General features: G+C 44.2%; 1 protein-coding gene and 1 pseudogene across 1 annotated transcript; both read left to right on the top strand.

Moving 5' to 3' along the window:
• Positions 1-7,332: 7,332 nt before the first annotated feature.
• Positions 7,333-14,796, top strand: LOC123398358 (probable folate-biopterin transporter 6). The gene is made up of 5 exons (XM_045092836.1): positions 7,333-7,994; positions 11,012-11,271; positions 11,375-11,473; positions 11,920-12,093; positions 13,868-14,796. The coding sequence occupies exons 1-5, from the start codon at positions 7,622-7,624 to the stop codon at positions 14,480-14,482; spliced, it is 1,521 nt and encodes a 506-aa protein (XP_044948771.1). The 5' UTR covers positions 7,333-7,621; the 3' UTR covers positions 14,483-14,796.
• LOC123400485 lies at positions 12,244-12,329 on the top strand (annotated as a pseudogene).
• Positions 14,797-21,976: the final 7,180 nt, after the last annotated feature.

The raw sequence follows: 21,976 nt of genomic DNA, 5'->3' as shown, positions 1-21,976 counted from the left end.
GATCTTTAACCATAGCAATACTAGGTTCTACCTTAATTTTCTCAGAGGGTTTGGTTGTTCTAACATAACTTTTGTTAACCACGGTTGAAGCTTTAGCATGTTCCTTTATCCTAACAGGGAAAGGTGGTTTCTCAATATAAGCACTAGACACAAGTAGGTCAACATTGCAAATGATAGTTTTAGCCTCAACTTTAATTGGTTCTTCAATTTTTTCTTTAATAAGTGCATGATATTTAAACCATTTCTCTTTAGGGAGATCAACATGAGCAGCAAAGGTTTACATAATGAGGATATTATCTCAGAGTCAAGTCCATACTTAGTGCTAAAATCATTGAAAGCATCGTTATTCAATTTTTTTAACACAATCAAACTTAGGTTTTATACCTGACTCTTTACCTTCATCAAGCTCCCAATATTAAGAGTTGCGTTTATTTTTTTCCAAAACATCACCTGAATTCGATAGTCTTCTTCATAAAATAACCAGAGCAAGAAGTATTGAGCATGGTTTGATCATTACGAGAAGCCGAGCATAAAATTCTTAATAATAATTTATCACGAGATCTCATGATTGGGGCATGAATATAACATTGACTTCAGCCTCCCCCAAGCTAGAGCGATACTTTCTCGTTCACGAGGCCAAAAATTATAGATAAAGTTCCGATCATGATGAACAAGATGCATAGGATATTTTTTTTGGTGAAACTCCACTTGCAATCGATTCTAGTTCCAAGATCATGTATCACCACATAGCCTATACCATGTCAATGCTTACCCCCAAAGATAAAGGGAAAACCTTCTGATTGACTTCATCTCTAGATAAACCTGGAAGCTTAAATAATCCACAAACTTCATCCACATAGATTAGGTGCATATCGGGATGTTTTCTTCCATCTCCTGCATAAGGATTAGCTAGCAGTTTCTCTATCATACCCGAAGGAATTTCTTAATAAACATTTTCAATAGGTTCAGCAGGTTGAGGGACAACTCTTAGAGTTTCTGGTCGAGGTGAAGATACCCCGAACAAACCCCTCAAAGGATTACTTTCCATAGTGACAAGTAACAGTAAATTTCAGCATGTAATATAAATTTTCCCTTACCAAAGGCGCTTCACTCCCCGACAACGGTGCCAGAAAAGAGTCTTGATGACCCACAAGTATAGGGGGTGAATCGTAGTCCTTTAGATAAGTAAGAGTGTCGAACCCAACAAGGAGCGGAAGGAAATGACAAGCGGTTTTCAACAAGGTAATTTCTACAAGCACTGAAATAGCGGTAACAAGTTGTTTGATAAAAAGATAATTGTAACAAGTGACACGTAGCAATAGTAACAATAGGTGCAGCAAGGTAGCCCAATCGTTTTGATAGGCGATGGTGTTGATGAAGATTGGCCTTCCCAAGATGAGAGGGTTGTTGGTGATGACGATGGCCTCGATTTCCCCCTCCGGGAGGGAAGTTCTCCCGGCGGAATTGCTCTGCCGGAGGGCAAAAGTGCTCCTGCCCAGGTCCTGCCTCAAGAAGGCTGCGCTTCGTCCCGGAAGTCCTACTCTTAATTTTTTTTCAAGGTAAAAGAGGATTTATACGAGAAGATGATCGCAAAAGGTGGGCCAGGGGGGCCACTAGACATCAGGCCGCGCCATGGGGCCTGTCACGCCCTAGTGTCTAGTGGGCGCGTGGTAGCCTCCCTCTGGTACTTCTTCGCTCCAGTATTTTTTATTTATTATAAAATAAATCTCCGTGAATTTTTAGCCCAATTGGAGATGTGCAGAATAGGTATCTTTGATGTAGCCTTTTCAGGTCCTGAATTCCATCTGCCGGCATTCTCCCACTTGATGTAAACCTTGCATATTATGAGAGAAAAAGGCATTAGAATTACTCCACCAAGTGGAAAAATGCATAAAAACACTATAAATAACAGTAAAAACACATGATGCAAAATGGACGTATCTGTGGCCCGAAGACCCCCTAATCCCGGACTCCCTTAACGGTCACCAAACCTGTACACTTTGTCAACCTGGTGGTGGTCACGGAAACCCATACAAATTGCTCGGGCCTATCTCCACAACCTAATGAGAGACACCTATGCTTTCCCAGAGCTTTACACCACAATGATTGAGCTCCAAGGCACCACCAACCGTCTAGGGCACCAAAGCACCCAAGAGGAACAACCTCTAGGGTACCAAGCACCCAAGAGAAATAAGCTTCTCACCTTTTCACTTTCACGTATCACCGTGGAGAACTCAAACTGATGCAACTAATGCAATGGAAGAACACACGAAGTGGTCAAGTCCTTCACACTCAAATCCCGCCACCACAACAAAAGTTATGGAGGAATATGAGAGGAAGAACAATGAGCTCACAAACAACTCCAAGATCTAGATCCGAGGGGTTCCCCTCACATAGAGGAGAAAGTGATTGGTGGAAATGTGGATCTATATTTCCTCTCTCTTTTTCCTGAGAACTAGCAAGAATCATTGGAGGGATTGAGAGTTAGCAAGCTCGAAGAAGGTCAACAATGGGGAAAAGATAAGATCCATTGGGGAAGAAGACCCCCTGTTATAGGAAGGAAAAAATCGAAATGTTGCCCCCTTCGCCCACACACAAGTGGTATACCGCTTATGGGAGCGGTACTACTGCTTAGGTGCCTGAGCCAGCCGTGCAGGGCAAATGGTGCGAGGCCATGAGGCGGTAGTGCCACCGGAGCGGTACTACCGCTTGCCCAAGAGGTACTACCGCTTGTGTTGCAGCGTAGCAGCTCTACAAACACAGAGGTAGTTCTGCCTCAGAGGTACTACTGCTCGTGGGATCTTCCTCTTGACGCAAGCCCATGGAATCATACCTAACCCCACATAGAACTCCCACGTAGACCATGTGTTAGTCCACAAAGCACAATGGACAATGCTTACCATACCATGGAATCACTTGATCCCTCTCGGTACATCTTGTATGCTTTATGTGTTGATTAACTTGATTCAATCTTTGACTTAGTCTTGATCAACCTTGTATCTTATATTTTCTCTTCATAAAAATGATCTCTTGAAGGTAAATATGAAGGTTCACACAATCTTCCTCTTCAAGACATGCTTGCAATAAGCTCAACACTCACATGAGACCAATCTTTGGATAGAACCTTGATTACCACCTTAGTCACCATATAAACTTATTGAAACCAACAAATGGACTTCAAGAAGTGCCTAAGGACAAATCCTTCGAATATAACTCTAGAAAACCATTAGTCCATAGGGATTGTCATGAGTTACCAAAAACACACATGGAGAAATATGCTCTAACAATCTTATATAACTTTATCATAATATCGAGTTGTAAGTAAATAAAAGTGTGATGGACATCATTATTAGAGCATTGTCCAAGTGAGGAAGGATGATGGAGACTATGATTCTCCCACAAGTCGGCATGAGACTCCGGACGAAAAAAGAAGGAAAAATGGGGGAGGCCAAATGAGCGCACCATGAACAAGAAAGGGAAAGAAAAAAAATGAAATTAAAAATGAGAGAAAAAGAGAGAATGGGCAATGTTAATATCCTTTTTCCACACTTGTGGTTCAAAGTAGAACCATGTTCTTAATATAGAGAGTCTCCTGAGTTGTCATTTTCATATGCTAGTGGGTTTTTTCGTTATAGAACTTGGCCTGCATATTTCGATGACGGACTTCCTCAAATGGCCGAGGTCTTCATGAGCAAGCAAGTTGGATGCACAACCACTTAGTTTCATTTGAGCTTTCATACACTTATAGCTCTAGTGCATACGTTATATGGCAATCCCTACTCCTCACATTGATATCGATTGATGGGCATCTTCATAGACTGTTGGCTTGTCTAGTTGATGCGAAAATTTCCTTCCTATTTGACTCCTTTGATCTCTACCACCGCACTCTATTCCACCTATATGCTATATCCATGGCTCACGCTCATGTATTGCGTGAAGTTGAAAATTTTGAAGCGTGTTAGAGGTACGATACAATTGGCTCGTTTGACACCGGGGTGCTCATGATTTATACTTATGCGGTGAAGACAGGGTCATGCCATGCTAATATGATAAAATGAGTAGGAATAACACTTTTTAAGGATCGTATATTTTGAAAAAGCAATGATTATGCATCTTATGTTCATGGATATTCTTATGTGGATACCAATTACTTTAATGTTTCTCAACAGTTATACCTGAAAGAGATTACATGTTGGGTAGCATGCCACATCAAAAATTCTGTTTTTATCATTTATCTACTCGAGGACGAGCAAAATTAATCTTGGGGATGTTGATACATCTCCAATGTATCTATAATCTTTGATTGTTTCATGCTATTATATTATCAATTTTGAATACTTTATAAGCAATTATACGCTATTTTATACTATCATTTTTTGTGACTAACCTATTAGCCTAATGCCGAGTGCTAGTTTCTGTTTTTTTGTGTGTTTTTGACTTTCGCAGAAAATCAATACCAAATGGAGTGCAAACACGATGAAACTTTATGATGATCTTTTGACCAAAAGAGACCCTAGAAGCTTTGAGAGGAGACCAGAAAGCGCACGGGTGAGCGACAAGCCCAAGGGGCGTGCCCCCCTAGCTCGTGGCCCATTGGTACGACGCCCAGACCTAATTCCACTCCTACAAGTCCTCAAATATTCCGAAAACACGAGAGAGTCACCCAAAACACTTTTCTGCCGCTACAAGTCTCTATTCCGCCGTGATCCTATCTGAAGACCTTTTCCGGTACCCTGTGGGAGGGGAAGTCGATTACGGAGGCCTTCTACATCAATCTTTCTACCTCCATGATGATGTGCGAGTAGTTCACCACATACCTACGGGTCCATAGCTAGTAGCTATATGACTTCTTCTCTCTCTTTGATCTTCAATACCATGTTCTCTGTGACTCCCGCGGTGATCTATATGATGTAATCTTTTTTTGCGGTGTGTTTGTTAGGATGGGATGAATTACGGGTTTATGATCAGATTATTCATTAGAAGTAATTGAGTCTTTTCTGAATTTTATTATGCATGATTTTTATAGCTCTATATCTCTCTTTGATCTATCTGTTTGGTTTGACCAACTGGATTGATTTATCTTTAGTGGGATGGTGCGTTGTAGTGGGTTCAATCTTGCAGTATTCTATATCCGAGTGACAAAGGGGACAATATACGTCTTTTTATTGTTGTCACTAAGGGTAAAACATTGGGGTTTATTCATATTGATTGGGTTTACTTTGTCTACATCATGTCACCTTGCTCCAAGCATTAGTCTGTTTGCATGAACTTAATATCTAAAGAGGCAAGCATAGAAGCGCTCTCGAAGTGGAGTAATAGTAGTAGATGCAGAATCGTTTCGGTCTATGGACGTGATGCCTATATACATGATCATTATTGTGAATAACATCATAACTATGCGCTTTTCTGTCAATTGTCCAACAGTAATTTGTCTACTCATCGTATGCTTTGCTTTCGAGAGAAAACCCTCTAGTGAAAACTATGCCCCCGGGTCTACTTAATCATATTGCTAAAAACCTAAACACCTTGCTGCACTTTTCTGCCGCTACAAGTCTCTATTCCGCCACGATCCTGTCTGAAGACCTTTTCCGGTACCCTGTGGGAGGGGAAATCGATTACGGAGGCCTTCTACATCAATCTTGCTACCTCCATGATGATGTGCGAGTAGTTCACCACATACCTACGGGTCCATAGCTAGTAGCTATATGACTTCTCTCTCTTTGATCTTCAATACCATGTTCTCTGTTATTCCCGCGGTGATCTATATGATGTAATCTTTTTTGCGGTGTGTTTGTTAGCATCGGATGAATTACGGGTTTATGATCAGATTATTCATTAGAAGTAATTGAGTTTTTTCTGAATTTTATTATGCATGATTGTTATAGCTCTATATCTCTCTTTGATCTATCCGTTTGGTTTGACCAACTGGATTGATTTATCTTTAGTGGGAGTGGTGCATTCTAGTTGGTTCAATCTTGCAGTGTTCTATATCCGAGTGACAGAAGGGGACAATATACGTCTTTTTATTGTTGTCACTAAGGGTAAAACGTTGGGGTTTATTCATATTGATTGGGTTTACTTTGTCTACATCATGTCACCTTGCTCCAAGCATTAGTTTGTTTGCATGAACTTAATACCTAAAGAGGCAAGCATAGAAGCGCTCTCGAAGTGGAGTAATAGTAGTAGATGCAGAATCGTTTCGGTCTATGGACGTGATGCCTATATACATGATCATTATCGTGAATAACATCATAACTATGTGCTTTTCTGTCAATTGTCCAACAGTAATTTGTCTACTCATCGTATGCTTTGCTTTCGAGAGAAAACCCTCTAGTGAAAACTATGCCCCCCGGGTCTACTTAATCATATTGCTAAAAACCTAAACACCTTGCTGCAATTATTTACTTTTACTATTTTATATACTTATCTCTATGAGAATTAATCCTTGGAAGTAATGAGTTCAAGGAGATCGACAACCCTCTTGCCGGTGACGACGAGAGTTTGCTTTGATTCTCCTATTGGTTCGATAAACCTTGATTCTCATCGAGAAGAATAATCACCGCTACTATATTGCTTCATCCCTCCTCTTCAGAGAAAAAGCCAACACAACTTACAAGTAGGAGTATGCCTCAAAGCCCCCCTTTTGCCAGACCCAATGCTCGTGGGCTCGGAGGTGGTGCCACCCTCCGACGTCAGGTGCAACCCTACCAGCTCTCCCAGACTTGGTGGTTTCGACCAACGTTGGTCTCCCCTTCTAGGATCTCGAATTCTACGGCTATGGGGCCGTTCAGCTTCAGGCCAGGAGAGATCTCTGCTCGGCTCGTCGGTGCTGGCAACGACGGCGCCCGCGGGTGTTGTTTTCCTCCTTGGAGGCGCCGTCAAGACCTTTAGCTGCGCCCCTCTTCGAGCTCAGGTGAAAACCTAGGCTCGGGTCTCCCGGACTGAATAATGATGGAGTTTCACCGTCGTCTTTCTTTTTGAAGGCAATATCTTACTCGCTTGCGGTGTCCTCAGTTTTGGCTCGGACGATGTTGGAGTTATCGTTGGTTCGGGATCGCTCTCTTGGCTCGGGTTTGATAAGTTTAGCTATGATGTGTCTTTTGTAGGGACCGAACATCCTTTGCCTCTCCTCTAGGCACCTTGTTCACGCATGTGTTATACCCGCGTATTCATTCTACTTCTATCGATGAAACAAGTTGTGTGTATTCGAAAAAAAAAAAACTGTCTTCACCTCAGCTTCAACATCTGAAGAAACTGCAGATTCACAATGGATTTGGTCAATACTTGATGAAAATCGGACCACAGGTCAGTTATACTCATTACCAGTCAACACCTTCCCCCTGCCCAAGTGCTCAGAGCTCAGCTCAGCTTGAGCTTCACCTTCACCTACCCAACACCACCACTGCCTTCAGTCTCAGCCTCAAAGATCACGTCTTCACCACTCCAAACATCTCTCCCCCGCCACAAAGAAACCCGAATGCCGAGCTCCTTTCCATTACTCAACTCCACCTCCGCAGTCGCTCGCACGTGACGCGAGCGCGCGTCCCCATGCCCGCCCCCTAGCCCGCGCCGCGATCCCCCGTCGAGCTCTTCCTTCCGCCAAGGGATCCGGCCAGGACCGATGCTGGAGGTGGAGCACGAGGCCATGGAGGCGGACGGCCTCGCCGGCAGCGGGCCGGCGCGGGGCGGCGGCGGGTGGGCGGAGGCGGTGCTGGAGCCGGTGCGGTGGGTGCGGATGCTGTGCCGGGAGCTGGGCGCGACGTTCGTGGCCGGGGTGGTGCTGGTGTACGGGCTCAACCAGGGGTTCGCCGGCTCCTTCTTCAGGGTGGCGTCGGACTACTACTGGAAGGACGTGCAGCGGGTGCAGCCGGCCACCGTGCAGTTCCTCTCCATCTTCTTCCACGTCCCCTGGGTCCTCAAGCCCCTCTGGGGGGTCATGACCGACGTCTTCCCCGTCCGCGGCTACCGCCGCCGCCCCTACTTCGTCTTCTCAGGTCAGCCATGAATGATGAATCCATCAACCTCTCCCAACTACATGGATGAGATCCACATTTGTTTTAGCCTCTGTATAGATGGAGATTGCTACTTGCAGGTGTTGTTTCAGAGAGTATGGGCGTAAGAGAACAATTTATTTTTTTCACATAGATTTTAGGATGCCGGATGACATGGGGCATCTTGGTTTCCATCCTGGTCGCCCGAGCCCGGAGGTACCTCCTCCTTCGTGTTCATACAGCATTTCCGTTGTAGTGAGTAATGTCATGCTAATTGTGTTCTTGGTGGTGGGTCTTTTGAACACTGCTGTCGGCTTAACTGAAAACAAGCGCACGCCGACCCCGTTTGAGGTGGACAGTGGTTTGGCAGCTTATATGACAGAATTTTGGATGAAAATGTGGTGGCTCAACTGCGAACGTGGAGTAGGTTCAGATATTTGAAAATGCCTGCATTTTTCTTATTGCTGGCTTGATCTGAGTCAGGGGGCATAGACTAGACTGTTTGGTATATATCGCTGTCAGCCTCTTAGTTAAAATTTTTTTTAGAAAAGGAGGCTTTGCCCCGGCCTCTGCAGCAATAGATGCATACAGCCATTCATTAAAAGGATTCCGAAATATGTCCATGACGGAGTACAAAAATGCCCAACCAAATGAAGATACAAAACCTCTTAGTTAATTTATTGTGGCCGCATGCCTGTACATGAATTGCATTGTTTCTAGGCACATGTAAGAGCAACTCTAATGAGGCGACCCATTTCGTCCGCCGTCGTCCGTTTGGGTCGGCGCGGTCAAAAATCATGGCCCAACGCGCCGACCCATTGCCAAAACGCGTCTGCCTCGCGTCCGCGCCGACCCATTTCCGGTCCAAATTTGGGACTGAAATGCGTCGGCGAGGACGCGCGCCGGTGTCCGCCCCCAACCACCGCGGTCAACATAATTTATGACGGCCGCCATCCTCGGGCCAACGCGTCGGCGACCGCGGCCGGCCTTTTTTAATCCAAGCGTGCGGTGGGTTTCGCCATCTGCTTCCAGAACCCGCCCCCGTCCCCATCTCGCCACCTCCTCGGCGACCAAGCGACCGGAACCCTAGCCCACCATGGCCGGCGGCTTCCCAAACAAGGGCAAGGCCCCGCTCTTCCCCCGCGCCACCTCCCTGCCGTCGTCTTCCCACCGTCCTCGCCAGCGCGTGAGCGTCCCAGTGCACCAAGCGCGGTGGCACTGGGAGCACCGCGTGGCACTCCCTTACCCCGACGTCATGCTGCCGCACGGCTGTCATCTGGATCTGGAGAGGATTCCGGTGCCGGCCGTGCCGCGGTCGACGCGGGTGCATGCGGAGGAGGTGACCAAGCGACGGCGTCTGCTGACAGCGGAGCAGCGGCGAGACCCCACATACGTGGCCGACTCCCCTAACTGGGAGGTGTGGTTCGCGGTGGAGCACGAGGAGCAGCGCCGCCGTGGCGTGCGCCAAGTGCAGCCAGGAGGCCCTCCGCCGCCCCCGCCTGTCGTCAGCGACGAGGACCAGGAGGCTGAGGCCGCCTACCAGGTGGCGCTCGCTGGTGTCCTCCGCGACAGCGAGAAGAAGCCCGGCGCATGGCCGAAGAGGAGGCGGCATTCCAAAAGCAGCTCGCGGAGGCCATGGCACTGTCGGCTGCCGGCAACTGCGTCGTGCCACCTCCGCCCGAGCCCGAGCCCGAGCCCGCACTGTCGCGGGAGGTCTACCAGTGGACCGGCGTCGTCCAGGAGTTCGTTAGCGTGCCGCCCATCTGGCTGGGCGCGACCCCGCTGCAGGAGCAGGCCTACCTCGAGCACTGGAGGTCGGTGCACCTACAAGCGGAGCACGCCGAAGGCCTGTGGTTCATGGAGCTGGAGAAGGAGGAGGAGGAGGAGCGACGGGAGGTGGAGGAGGAGGAGCGTGGTCGTGCTGTTGCGCTACCACCGCCACCACCACAGCCCGCGCCGGCGGGGCAGACGACGGAGGCGCAGGCAGCTGCGCTCTGGAACTCGGCGTTCCCCTGGGCCGGCCCTGCGCCAACGCTGGTCGACCTCACCGGCCCGACGACGCCGCCGCCGCCGCCTACGGCTGCATGGACGCAGTTTTAGGTTTATTTTTATTTTTATTTAATGTAATGCAGACGCGACGCGTGGACTATCGCCGGCCTTCGTGGCCGGCCTTTAATGTTTAATTATGCATTATGTCTTTTTTTTTCTCGCCGGCAAAAAAAGGGTCCGGCCAGCGTTGGGCGCACGAGCCGACCCATTTGCGGAAGCGGACGTTCGTGTCCGCCTGGCCGACCCAAACGGACAAAAAGCGGACGAAATCGCTGTCCGTTTGGGTCAGCCCGTTGGAGTTGCTCTAAGTGTCTACAACTTGGGACACCTTGCAACTATTCATCTGTGCAATGTTATCACATTTTATTTTATTTATTATCCACTTGTAAGGATCGATTTTATAACAAAAGCCGATGATGCGGGTTAAAATATCTCGGGATAAAACTACACAGGCTAGAAATTGTTACAGAAAATATAAAAACTAGCACTAAATGTAGTGGTCTCTTATTAGGTATCAACAAGAAGTCAAACCATTGGAAATATGCAACACAATTATTTTTTATACTACTACTAGATAAGAAAGTGCCCTAAACCATATGTGTGGGATATGAGGACTTCATGTAAGGCACTTCCATGCCAGAGATATTTGAGGTGTACTATGACACTGTTAATCAACTGAATAACCCAAAGTTGCAGGGCTGTTATTACCATAAACTGGCAGAAGTGGTGATTTCTCACTTTTCCACCAAGTAATGTACATGCTTTGTTTGAAGTTTTGCATCTGTTATTGTTTGAAATTGCATAGGAGTATCCTAACATTAAAATGCTCTTACTAGAGATGGCTGTCCAGTAACCTCTGTTGTGTCCTTTACATACAGCACAAGTGCCTATAAGACGTTCGTCATTGATATTTGCCACAAGCCCACAATTATAGACGTGATTGAAAAATTGGCTCTTTTTTGTGGTTGTAGGAATGCTTGGAATGTTTTCAACCGCTATTCTTGCCATGGGTGTGGGACTATCAGTGACTTCTGCAGTAGTTTGCTTTGTCGGAATCTCCACAGCAGTTGCCATTGCTGATGTTACAATAGATGCATGCATTGCGAAGAACAGTATTGATAAGCCAGCATTGGCCCCAGACATGCAGAGCCTTTGTGCATTCTCGTCGTCTCTAGGTGCACTTATAGGGTATGCTACAAGTGGCATGTTTGTCCACCATCTAGGGGCACAGGTAAACTACGGTCCAAATTCTTGAAGCTTATTTAATTGTTAGTTTCGTTTTTATGCTGCTTGACTGAGAAACTAAATTTTGCATGAATTCTGATTTAATGTAGGGTGCATTAGGTGTGATGGCTTTACCTCCTATTATGTTGATTTTCCTAGGATTTTACATATATGAGCTGAAAATGTATCAGCATAACATGAAAGAGAAGGTACGTTGATCAGCAATCTTATTCCACTTACTGCTTCTTTTGCTCATCGAAATTCATTAAATTGGTTTGTTGATGTCTGTATGTGAGTGAACAGGCTAGTCTATCATTCTTTCTATCTAACATCATCTGATTCATCTCATGTTAACTGGCTTGGCCAAGCTGGGTGCATTTATAGTTTTATACATTATTCTCCGGAAACTGTACCATATTAGCAAATTTAAGTTAATATGAATCTGATGTTTAGTGACTGGAAATCTTCAGATATCTTGTTTGAAGAAAATTATACCTTTCTCAAATGAATTATAACTGAACCTAGACAGTAAACTGAGGAAAGTGTACTTGCTCTGTTGCACATGTAGATAATAAGAATCTAATGATGAAAGGATCAAAGGAGCTGTGCAACTTCTGAAATGTTTGATTCTTACTGAAATGCTAATCAAATGCAGGTTTTGAAAAAGGTTACTGTGGCAGTTAAAGGGATGGTTCAGACAATAAAGTATCCAGTGGTGTGGAAACCATCTCTCTACATGTTCCTTTCCCTGGCCCTCAGTATCAGCACTCACGAGGGGCAGTTCTACTGGTACACTAACAAGGAACCGCCTAATCCTGGATTTTCACAGGTAGAGCTTTTGTTCATGACCTGCTTAATGCTATTGCTTATTACTAGGCTTGTTACACAAAACAAAGGAAGTCTTGATAAAATGATCTGCATCTTAATGGCTCGGCCCACTGGATCGCCACTCTGCATGAGCCAGATATACATACTGTAGGTCCCTTTGGGGACATCCAATAAAACTGGAACAATGCAGAGAAGATTAGCATGCCCTGCGCAAATATACGCATACTGTATAATTTTGTAGGCAATTAACTTTGAAATTGATACTAGATAATTTTTTTTCTTCAGTGCATGCATGTTTGTGGCTACTGCAGTCTAAAATTCCTTCCTAACTTCCTTCAGAATATGGATTAACGAAAACTCACAGTCCGTCAATATTTTCCAAATTTTTATGTTGATGAACGAAGTAGCTTACTCATCAAGGTAAAACGGCTGAGTATTGAATTTTGGAAAATTAACGCAATACAAATAGGATTTGATTTGTCCTTTGTCACACTGACGTTGATTGGATCACAACACAATATGGCCCTGGAATTTCCTCTTTGATTCACAGGATTCTGAAAACGCAGGAATAGGAAAAGTAGAGGGTTGGAGTGGCATGTCCATTTGAACCCTATAGGATTAGCAAGCAGTGTTCGATGCCACAGAAAAAAAAGGGAATTGTAAAAAGAGGTTGACGAGGATGTTAGACTTCCTGTGAAATATAGTACAAAGATTCCATAGGAAAAATTCCTATGGGATACAGATGTAGGAAAAAATCCTAAGGATTTCAATCCTCCAAAAATCCAATAGAATTCCTTTGAATCAAAGGAGCCCTAAAACATTTCTGCTCCCAGAATATTTTTACAAAAAATACAACGTGCAACAATAGATTCCTTGCTTGGCACTTTGGCAGGTTTTTCTCTTTTGTTCCAGTCAATGAGTTGGAATCAGGGTGGCCCTGATGCTTTACACCCTTTGTGTAAGAAATATCACTTCCCATCTTTTATCGCGTGAGGTAAATATCGCCACTGTTTTCTATGCAAAGGATATGGTATGTTCGTCAATAAAATACTAGAAGCGCCTACAAAAAGGCGGAAAGAAAATAGAGAAGACTGAGGTCTTGCGCGTCAATCACTCTCAGACAACTGAATATAACACAATATTGATCTATCAGAAAGGCGAGCTAGATAAAAAAGTGCCTACCTTCAAATCTTGGAATCTAGGATGCAGCCATGCATTTCCTGATCCCACAATGATGTCCTCAATGTCCCTAAAAGATTCCTAAGATAAAGTGCATCAGTCCAAAACAAAAAGTATCTTTCAGTTCTTAAACGGTAGCGCATAGCCTCCATGCTCAAGCATTGCCTCTTATGATGTACTCCCCCCTTTCATAAATATAAGATGTTTTGGATATTTCATATGGACTATATGCGGACTGAAATGAGTTCATGAAGTTTCAGAGTAAGCAGTTGAATTACAGGAAACCAGTCATTCCAAACTGGGCTGGCCCTGTTTGGATTGGCGTTTCCATTTCAGATACCCCCTATAAAACTTACAGACCTCCCACGGTCGTTTTTGTATCCAGCCGAAAACAGCTCTTGGCCGGTAAATTACACCTGTATTCAATTACATAGATCCCAAGTGCGGCCTAAAGGATTATGGTTTAACACAAAAATTCAAAAAGAAAATTATGATTTAACACGGTTGAAAAAAAGGACGGCACATTGAGTTACATGGTTGGCCCAGTGAATTGTAGAGTGTGTTGATCAGCTGTCGTTCGTCTCCATGCAATGCAGGAATTCGTGGGGATGGTGCACGCCGTCGGCGCAGTGGCGTCCATGGTGGGCGTCCTGATCTACCACAAGAATCTCAAGGACTACCCGTTCCGGAGCATCCTCTTCTTCGCCCAGCTCCTGCACGGCGCCTCCGGCCTCCTCGACCTCACCTTCGTGCTCCGGTGGAACCTCGCGCTCGGCGTCCCGGACGCGGTCTTCGTCACCCTGGAGGAGTGCGTCTCCCGGGTGGTCGGCCGCGTCCGGCTGATGCCGATGATGGTCCTGAGCACCAAGCTCTGCCCGCCGGGCGCCGAGGGCACCTTCTTCGCGCTGCTCATGTGCATCGACAGCCTCGGCATGCTGGTGGCCAAGACCGCCGGCGCCTTCGTGCTCCGCGCCCTGCACGTGACCAGGACGGATTTCAGCAACCTCTGGCTCGCCGTGCTGCTGAGGAACCTGCTGCGGCTGTCCGCGCTGGGCGCCATCTTCCTGGTGCCCACCGCGGACCAGACCGACGTGCTGCTCCCGCAGGACCTCCTCAGCTCCGGCTCCCCGGTGGCTGCTGCCGGCGACGAGGACGAGAGGTTGTTGCAGCTTGGCAAGCTCACTTCTCACACTGACGACGACGATGTATGATCGACACGGACACAGGTATTATGTTGCGCGCGCGCATACCCACGCACACAGAATGAAAGAAAAGGAAATGTAGAAGCAATACAGCATCCACTACAGTACAAACAACAGTAGATTTGGCGTTGATAGATGGCGCCATGCAGCTCAGATACCACTGCACAAAGTAGAACTCTGCCCCCCAAATTACATTTGTATTTAGAAAAACCTAAAACAAGTAATTTGGGACAAAGGTAATATGTTTCTTTCTTTATGGAACATGTCTTCAGAAATTATTAATTAGGATATGCTTATTCGGTGCCAAAATGGCATCATTGTTAGACCGGCAGCCTTCACGGGCAAATCTTATTGAGGTGATGTATGATTAGGTTTATTACTAGCACAAATGCCCGTGCGTTGCAACGGAAGAAAAATGAACAATGAAAAAAGTGTAGTCCATTGATAAAAACGCGCGTGGATACTGTCAAAAGAAAGCATGTTCGTAAGGTCTTAGATTATAAAATATGTACAAAGAAAAAACCTAGTGCAAGTACATCATGTTCAAAGATTATAACATTTCTCAAATATTGATGCTTAAGTTTACATGTTACAATACAAATAGTCGGTACGAAATAAAGACAAATGTTGATTAGCATTGTATCCTATATAGTATTTAAAAAATATTTAACATGTAAAATAATAAAAAATTCAAACTCTAAACATTTTTCTAATCAAGTTTCATATATAACATGTTTAAATCGGATTTACGGTTTAAAAGATATTGTTATTTAAAAATACATATTTATTCTGAATGGACTTTGGGGTTATTAACGCATATGTGAGGAGTTTACGTAAAATTTTGAAAAACCGACTCACTCTGACTACAATTTAGACCGTGAGTTATTTAGCATGAAACTAAGGAGGTCTTGTGTAAAATGTGAAAAGAAAAACGGTTTGATCTCACTTATAAACAGACTGTAGGTTAATTAAAGGAAACTACAGGGGTCTTTACACAAAAACGATTATTACTAGGGAGAGATTAGCCCACAGAACATAGCTCACTCTAAATGCTTACGAGAACACGAAGGCGCACGTTTGCTGCACCCATCGATCTTAATAAACGAATAGCTGAAATATTCTACTTCCTTCGTTAAATTTAGTACTAAATTAGTAGAAATTTAATATTAAAGCAGCGACATTTTTTTTGAAACAGAAGGAGTAGAAAGTAAAATCAGCTGAGTTTTTAAATGGATCAAATTAAAAGGCTTGATATACGTGCATGTATTTTTTTGTTCAAAATTATCAGCTCATCCAATGTTTACGAAGATGATTTGCATAAATTAGCGCATGCATATCTGGAAAGAACCGACTAAGATTTTTAATATTGTAATTTTGGAGATCATACAAATATTAGAGTAGATAAGGTTTGAGCATCGCATCATACTAGATGCTGAAGTGCGCTTTGTCGTACAGTCCTTTAATTATGAGTTAAAGCATCTCTAGCAGATCCGTTAAACCGTGTCCTTTAAAATCAGTACATGGTTTTCCTATTCCCTCCGTTCCTAAATATAAGTCTTTTTAGAAATTTTACTAGAAGACTACATACGGATCAAAATGGATGAACCTACATTCTAAAATATGTCTGTATACGTCCGTATGTAATCTTCTAGTGAAACCTCTTAAAAGATTTATATTTAGGAACGGAGGGAGTACAACGAATTGGGGAAAATTTACGGTATGACTTTTACGTCAGCAGAACCGATCTCATATAAACCAAATAGACCTGCAAATAGCATAAAACACCCTCACACATAAAAAGAAAAGCAATTGGATCCTCACGCAACAGCAACAGTCCCGGCGGCAGCGGACAGAGATCATGACACCGTGTGCCTTGCGGTCTAAATTCAAATTTAAACATTACGATTTTAAAAAAAAATCATGCATGTTCACAACACATATTAAAATAATCCTTAAAAAATTCAGATCAAAATTCGAAACATACATCGAGAAACAAAAAAGAGAAACTCAGATATGAATAGTCTATAGAGAACCATTTGCGAACTATTCATGACAGATTTTTTTTTTTTGTTTCTCGATGTATGTTTCAAATTTTGATCTGACTTTTTTAGGGGTTATCTTAATATGTGCTGTGAACATGCATGCTTTTTTTCAGTTTTTTTGTAATGTTTAAATTTGAATTTAAGCCGTAAGGCACATGGTGACATGCAAACGTGCATGTCACCTGATCTCTATCTGACGGTAGCTTGCAGGAGTAAGCTAGCGGGAGAACACCCTGAATCTTCTAATGACCCCAAATTTGTAGTTGTGTATGTCTTAGGATCATGGTGGGATCTTGTTGTTGGACCTGGTCTTTTTTACTATCTTAAATGTTTGAGGAGATGGGTTTTTATGTTTAGATTCAGAATCTGTTCCTTTGGACACTCTCTTCTACTTCGGTGTCTCATTCAAAATGAAGCATAGCATCCTCACACTTCTTCCTCTTCTGCCTCGTCTTCTCAATTATCTCATCCTCCTCCCTAACAACTCTACCATGATCTTTATGCCTTACTCACACCAGTTAAAATCAAGAAAATTGTTATCTTTTTTTTTTGAGGGGAGACGGGGGGAGGGAGCGTCCTTCTGGAACTCTTGCCGTGCTATCTTTGCCGTTCAGCAAGTTCATGCTTACTTTGTGTTAAGATAAAACCCATCTTCACCAAGTTGTGTAGTGTTAGGAGCCAATCGATCTATAGTTCACGACAAGATACAAGCTCGATCTTGCAGAGACAGTTGCGCGGATCTTGCGGGAGGAGGAAAAAGTAAGAGACGGGAAGAGAGTCGCCTTTCGTCCTGGACCAATTGGATGCCAGACACGACGTACTCGGGGGTATAAGTAGCTGGCGGATGGGTCGCACCGGGCCCTAGGTGGCCCACTCGGGCCTGAGGTACCTCATGTTTGGCTATGCGATCCGGGACGGCCTGTTGAGGCGCGCCTGTGGTCGAACCCGTTGTTTGCCGCGGGTGCTGCTGCCTTCTCAGTAGGGGTGCTCACATCCCCTCCTCCTTGAGAGTTGGCTTGTCCTCGAGACAGCAGTGTAGGGTGACGATCGCGAAGGAACTTGGCATCTTCCTAGATAGCGTCGAGGACGGATGAGTTGGACCAGCGCACGAGCATCTGCTCGTGTCGTCCTTGGGGCGTTGGGCGTCAACTAATACGTCTTCAACGTATCTATAATTTTTTATTGTTCCATGTTGTCATGTTATCATTCTTCGATGTTTTATAATCATTTTATAGCCATTTTATATCAATTTTTGGGACCAACCTGTTGACATAGTGCTTAGTGTCAGTTGCTTTTTTTGCTTTTTTTCCTTCGCAGAAAGTCCATATCAGATGAGGTCCAATTGCCACGAAACTTTATGAATATTTTTTTTGGACCACAAGGGTACTTGGGAACCAAGATTAAGCAGCGGACAAGGCCCAGGGGGCTCACTAGACATCAAGGTGCTGCCTGGTGTCTAGTGGGGCCCTCTGGAAGCTTCTCTGTCGCCTTTGAGCTCTATAAATACCCCAATATTTAGAAAATCCTGGAGGAGTCGACGAAAAATCTTTTCAGCCGCCGCAAGTTTTAGAGCCATGAAATCCAATCTAGAGCCTCTTCAGGAGAGAACACGATCACGGAGGGGTTCACCATCCTCATTGGTGCTCCTCTGATGATGCGTGCGTAGTTCATATCAGACCTACGGGTCCGTACGCGGTAGCTAGATGGCTTTCTCTCTTATTTTGTTTCTCAATACAATAGTCTCTTGGAGATCCATATGATGTAACTCTTTCTTTTGTGGTGTGTTTGTTGGGATCCGATGAATTGTCAGTTTATGATACAGATCTATGAAAACATATTCGTGATTGATTATTATAGCCTCGTATTTCTACTTTGATATTTGCTTTTTGTCTAGGCAACTTGATATTTTATCTTGCAATGGGAAGATGTGCTTTGTGATGGGTTCGATCTTGCGGTGCTCAATCCCAGTGACAGAAAGAGACATGACATGCATGTATCATTGCTATCAAGGATAAAACAATGGGGTCTATTCCTACATGAATAGATCTTGTCTATATCATATCATCGTTCTTAAGGCATTACTCTGTTTATCCATGAACTCAATACACTAGATGCATGCTCGATAGCGGTCGATGTGTGGAGTAATAGAAGTAGATGCAGGCAGAAGTCGGTCTACTTATCTTGGACGTGATGACTATATACATGATCATTGTCTTGAATATCGTCATAATTATTTGCTCTTCTATCAATTCCCCAACGGTAATTTGTCTACCCACCGCTTGCTATTTTATCGAGAGAAGCCACTAGTGAAACCTACGACCCCGGGGTCTACTTCACAACATTTATTTGCAATCTCTACTTTGCTATTTGCGTTTCTACTTTATTTGCTCTTTTGTTTTCAGATCTATATTATCAAAAAACCCAAAAATACTTTGTTGTGTTCTATTTGCTATCACTCTTATTTGCATCTGTCAATCTATCCTTACTTTACCCACTAGGGATTGACAACCCCTCTACATGTTGGGTTGTGAGGATTTGCTATTAGTGTGCAGGTGCTACTTACATAGTCTTGTCGATCTTCCTACGGGGTTGATACCTTGGTTTCTTAACTGAGAAAAATACTTGTCGTCATTGTGCTACATCACCCTTTAAGCTTGGAGGGAGAACCAACGCACCTGCGAGGAGTAGCAAGATTCACGGCGTTGTTGCAGGGGAAGATCAAGTCAAGATCTATCAGGTTCCTACATACAAATCTCATCTCCTTGCAATTACATTATTTGCCATTTGCCTCTCATTTTCCTCTCCCCCCATTTCACAAAGATTTTCCCTTTTATTTGCCTTCTTTCCGTTTGCCTTTTTCTTGCTTACTTGCTTCTATTGCCTTCATTGAAACACTCGAAAACATAAAACTAAATAGGAAAAGTAAATACATATGAATCCTCATCCACTTGCTAATCTTTTCAAAAGATCTGATTATTTTTGAACCAATTTCTATTGACCCAAGTTCTCTTGATTGCTTTTGTGAAGTTTTGCTTGAAAGTCGTGAATCTGAATATTGTGATGAAGTGTTAAAAGGTGAAGTTTATAAAGTGATTCATGATATCTGCTTAAATGAAAAGCATGATTGCAATGATATTATTATAAATTCTATTAATGTCAATTGTGCTAACAATATTCAAAACTACAAGCTTGGGGGTGACAATTTTGTTATGTCCATTACTCATTGTAATGATCATGATTGGGGCGTGTTGGGGAACGTTGCATGGGAAACAAAAAAATTCCTACGCACACGCAATACCTATCCATAGTGATGATCATCTACGAGAGGGGAGAGTGAATCTACATATCCTTGTAGATCGCTAAGCGGAAGCGTATATAACGCGGTTGATGTAGTGGAACATCTTCGTGATTCAAATCGTAGCCCGTCCCGCGATCTCATCACGATCCATCCCGCGATCCCATCTCGATCTAGTGCCGAACGGACGGCACCTCCGCGTTCAGCACACGTACAACTTGATGACGATCTCCGCCTTCTTGATCCAGCAAGAGGGGCGGAAAGGTAGATGAGTTCTCCAGCACGACGGTGTGGTGGTGGTGGTGGTGAACTAATCCAGCAGGGCTTCGCATAAGCACTGCCGAACTAGACTAGAGGAGAAACAGATCTAGAGGGAGAGAGAGGCAGCCGTGGCTGATTTCTGTGTGTCCAAAAACCCTCAATACCTCTAGTATATATAGGAGGAGGGAGGGAGGAGGCTGCGCCCTAGGGTTTCCCCTTTGGGTCGGCCGAAGTGAGGAGGAGAGGATGATTCCTCCTCCAATCCTAGTAGGATTAGGATTCCTTCCTTCCCACTTGGAAACTCTTTCCACCTTTGGCCTTTTTGCCTTATTCCTCCACTCCAGCCGCATGGGCCCTTAGGGGAGGCTTCGGCCAGTCCACTAGGGTCTGGTCTACCTCCTCTCACAGTACAAGAAGCCTTTGGGTCGTCACACCCCTCCCGGCGGTCCCCCGGTACCCTCCCGACACTCCCGGTACACTACTGATGAGCCCAAAACTTTTCCGGTGACCAAAACAGGACTTCCTATATATCAATCTTTACCTCCGGACCATTCCGGAGCTCCTAGTGACGTCCAGGATCTCATCCGGGACTCCAAACAACCTTCGGTCACCAACTCCTATAACTCAACTATACCGAAACGTCACCGAACCTTAAATGTCCAGACCGTGCGGGTTCGAGAACTATGTAGACATGACCTGAAACATTCTCCAGTCAATAAGCAATAGAGGGACCTGGATGCCCATATTGGCTCCTACATATTCTACGAAGATCTCTATCGGTTGAACCTCTATGTCAAGGATTCAGTTAATCCCGTATTGTTCCCTTTGTCCTTTCGTATGTTACTTGCCCGAGATTCGATCGTCGGTATCTCCATACCTAGTTTAATCTCGTTACCGGCAAGTCTCTTTACTCATTCCGTAATACAAGATCCCGTGACTAACTCCATAGTCACATTGCTCGCAAGGCTTGTTGTGATGTTGTATTACCGAGTGGGCCCCGAGATACCTCTCCGTCACACAGATTGACAAATCCCAGTCTTGATCCACGCCAACCCAACAGACACCTTCGGAGATACCTGTAGAGCACCTTTATAGTCACTCAGTAACGTTGCGACGTTTGATACACACAAGGTATTCATCCGGTGTCCGGGAGTTCCATGGTCTCATGGTCATAGGAATAAATACATTGACATGCAGAAAACATAGCAATAAACGGACACGATCATATGCTACGTTTATAGTTTGGGTCTTGTCCATCACATCATTCTCCTAATGTTGTGATCCCGTTATCAAGTGAAAACACTTGTCTATGGTCAGGAAACCTTGACCATCTTTGATCAACAAGCTAGTCAACTAGAGGGTCACTAGGGACAGTGTGTTGTCTATGTATCCACACATGTATTTGAGTTTCCAACCAATACAATTCTAGCATGACTAATAAATGATTATCATGAACAAGGAAATATAATAATAACCAAATTATTATTGCCTCTAGGACATATTTCCAACAGTCTCCCACTTGCACTAGAGTCGATAATCTAGTTCACATCACTATGTGATTGTAATTGTTGGAAATATGCCCTAGAGGCAATAATGAAGTGGTTATTATTACATTTCCTAGTTCATGATAATTGTCTACTACTCATGCTACAATTGTATTAACCGGAAACCAAATACATGTGTGAGTATATAGATCACAATGTGTTCCTAGTGAGCCTCTAGTTGGCTAGCTCGTTGATCAATAGATGATCATGGTTTCCTGATCATGGACATTGGATGTCATTGATAATGGGATTGCATCATTGGGGAATGATGTGATGGACAAGACCCAATCCTAAGCATAGCACAAGATCGTGTTGTTCGTGTGCTAAACATTTCTAATGTCAAGTATCATTTCCTTAGACC

Source organism: Hordeum vulgare, chromosome 5H (assembly GCF_904849725.1).
Source record: "Hordeum vulgare subsp. vulgare chromosome 5H, MorexV3_pseudomolecules_assembly, whole genome shotgun sequence".
Classification (NCBI taxonomy): domain Eukaryota; kingdom Viridiplantae; phylum Streptophyta; class Magnoliopsida; order Poales; family Poaceae; genus Hordeum; species Hordeum vulgare.
The sequence above is the reverse complement of the archived record's forward strand: the minus strand, read 5'-3'. Positions and strand labels throughout refer to the sequence as shown.

Excerpts from the sequence above, each read along its gene's own strand:
- LOC123398358 (XM_045092836.1), top strand. The coding sequence starts at position 7,622 with ATGCTGGAGGTGGAGCACGAGGCCATGGAGGCGGACGGCCTCGCCGGC. Across the intron at positions 7,995-11,011 it reads CCCCTACTTCGTCTTCTCAG|GAATGCTTGGAATGTTTTCA; the intron begins GTCAGCCATGAA and ends TTGTGGTTGTAG. Across the intron at positions 11,474-11,919 it reads AGCATAACATGAAAGAGAAG|GTTTTGAAAAAGGTTACTGT; the intron begins GTACGTTGATCA and ends AATCAAATGCAG.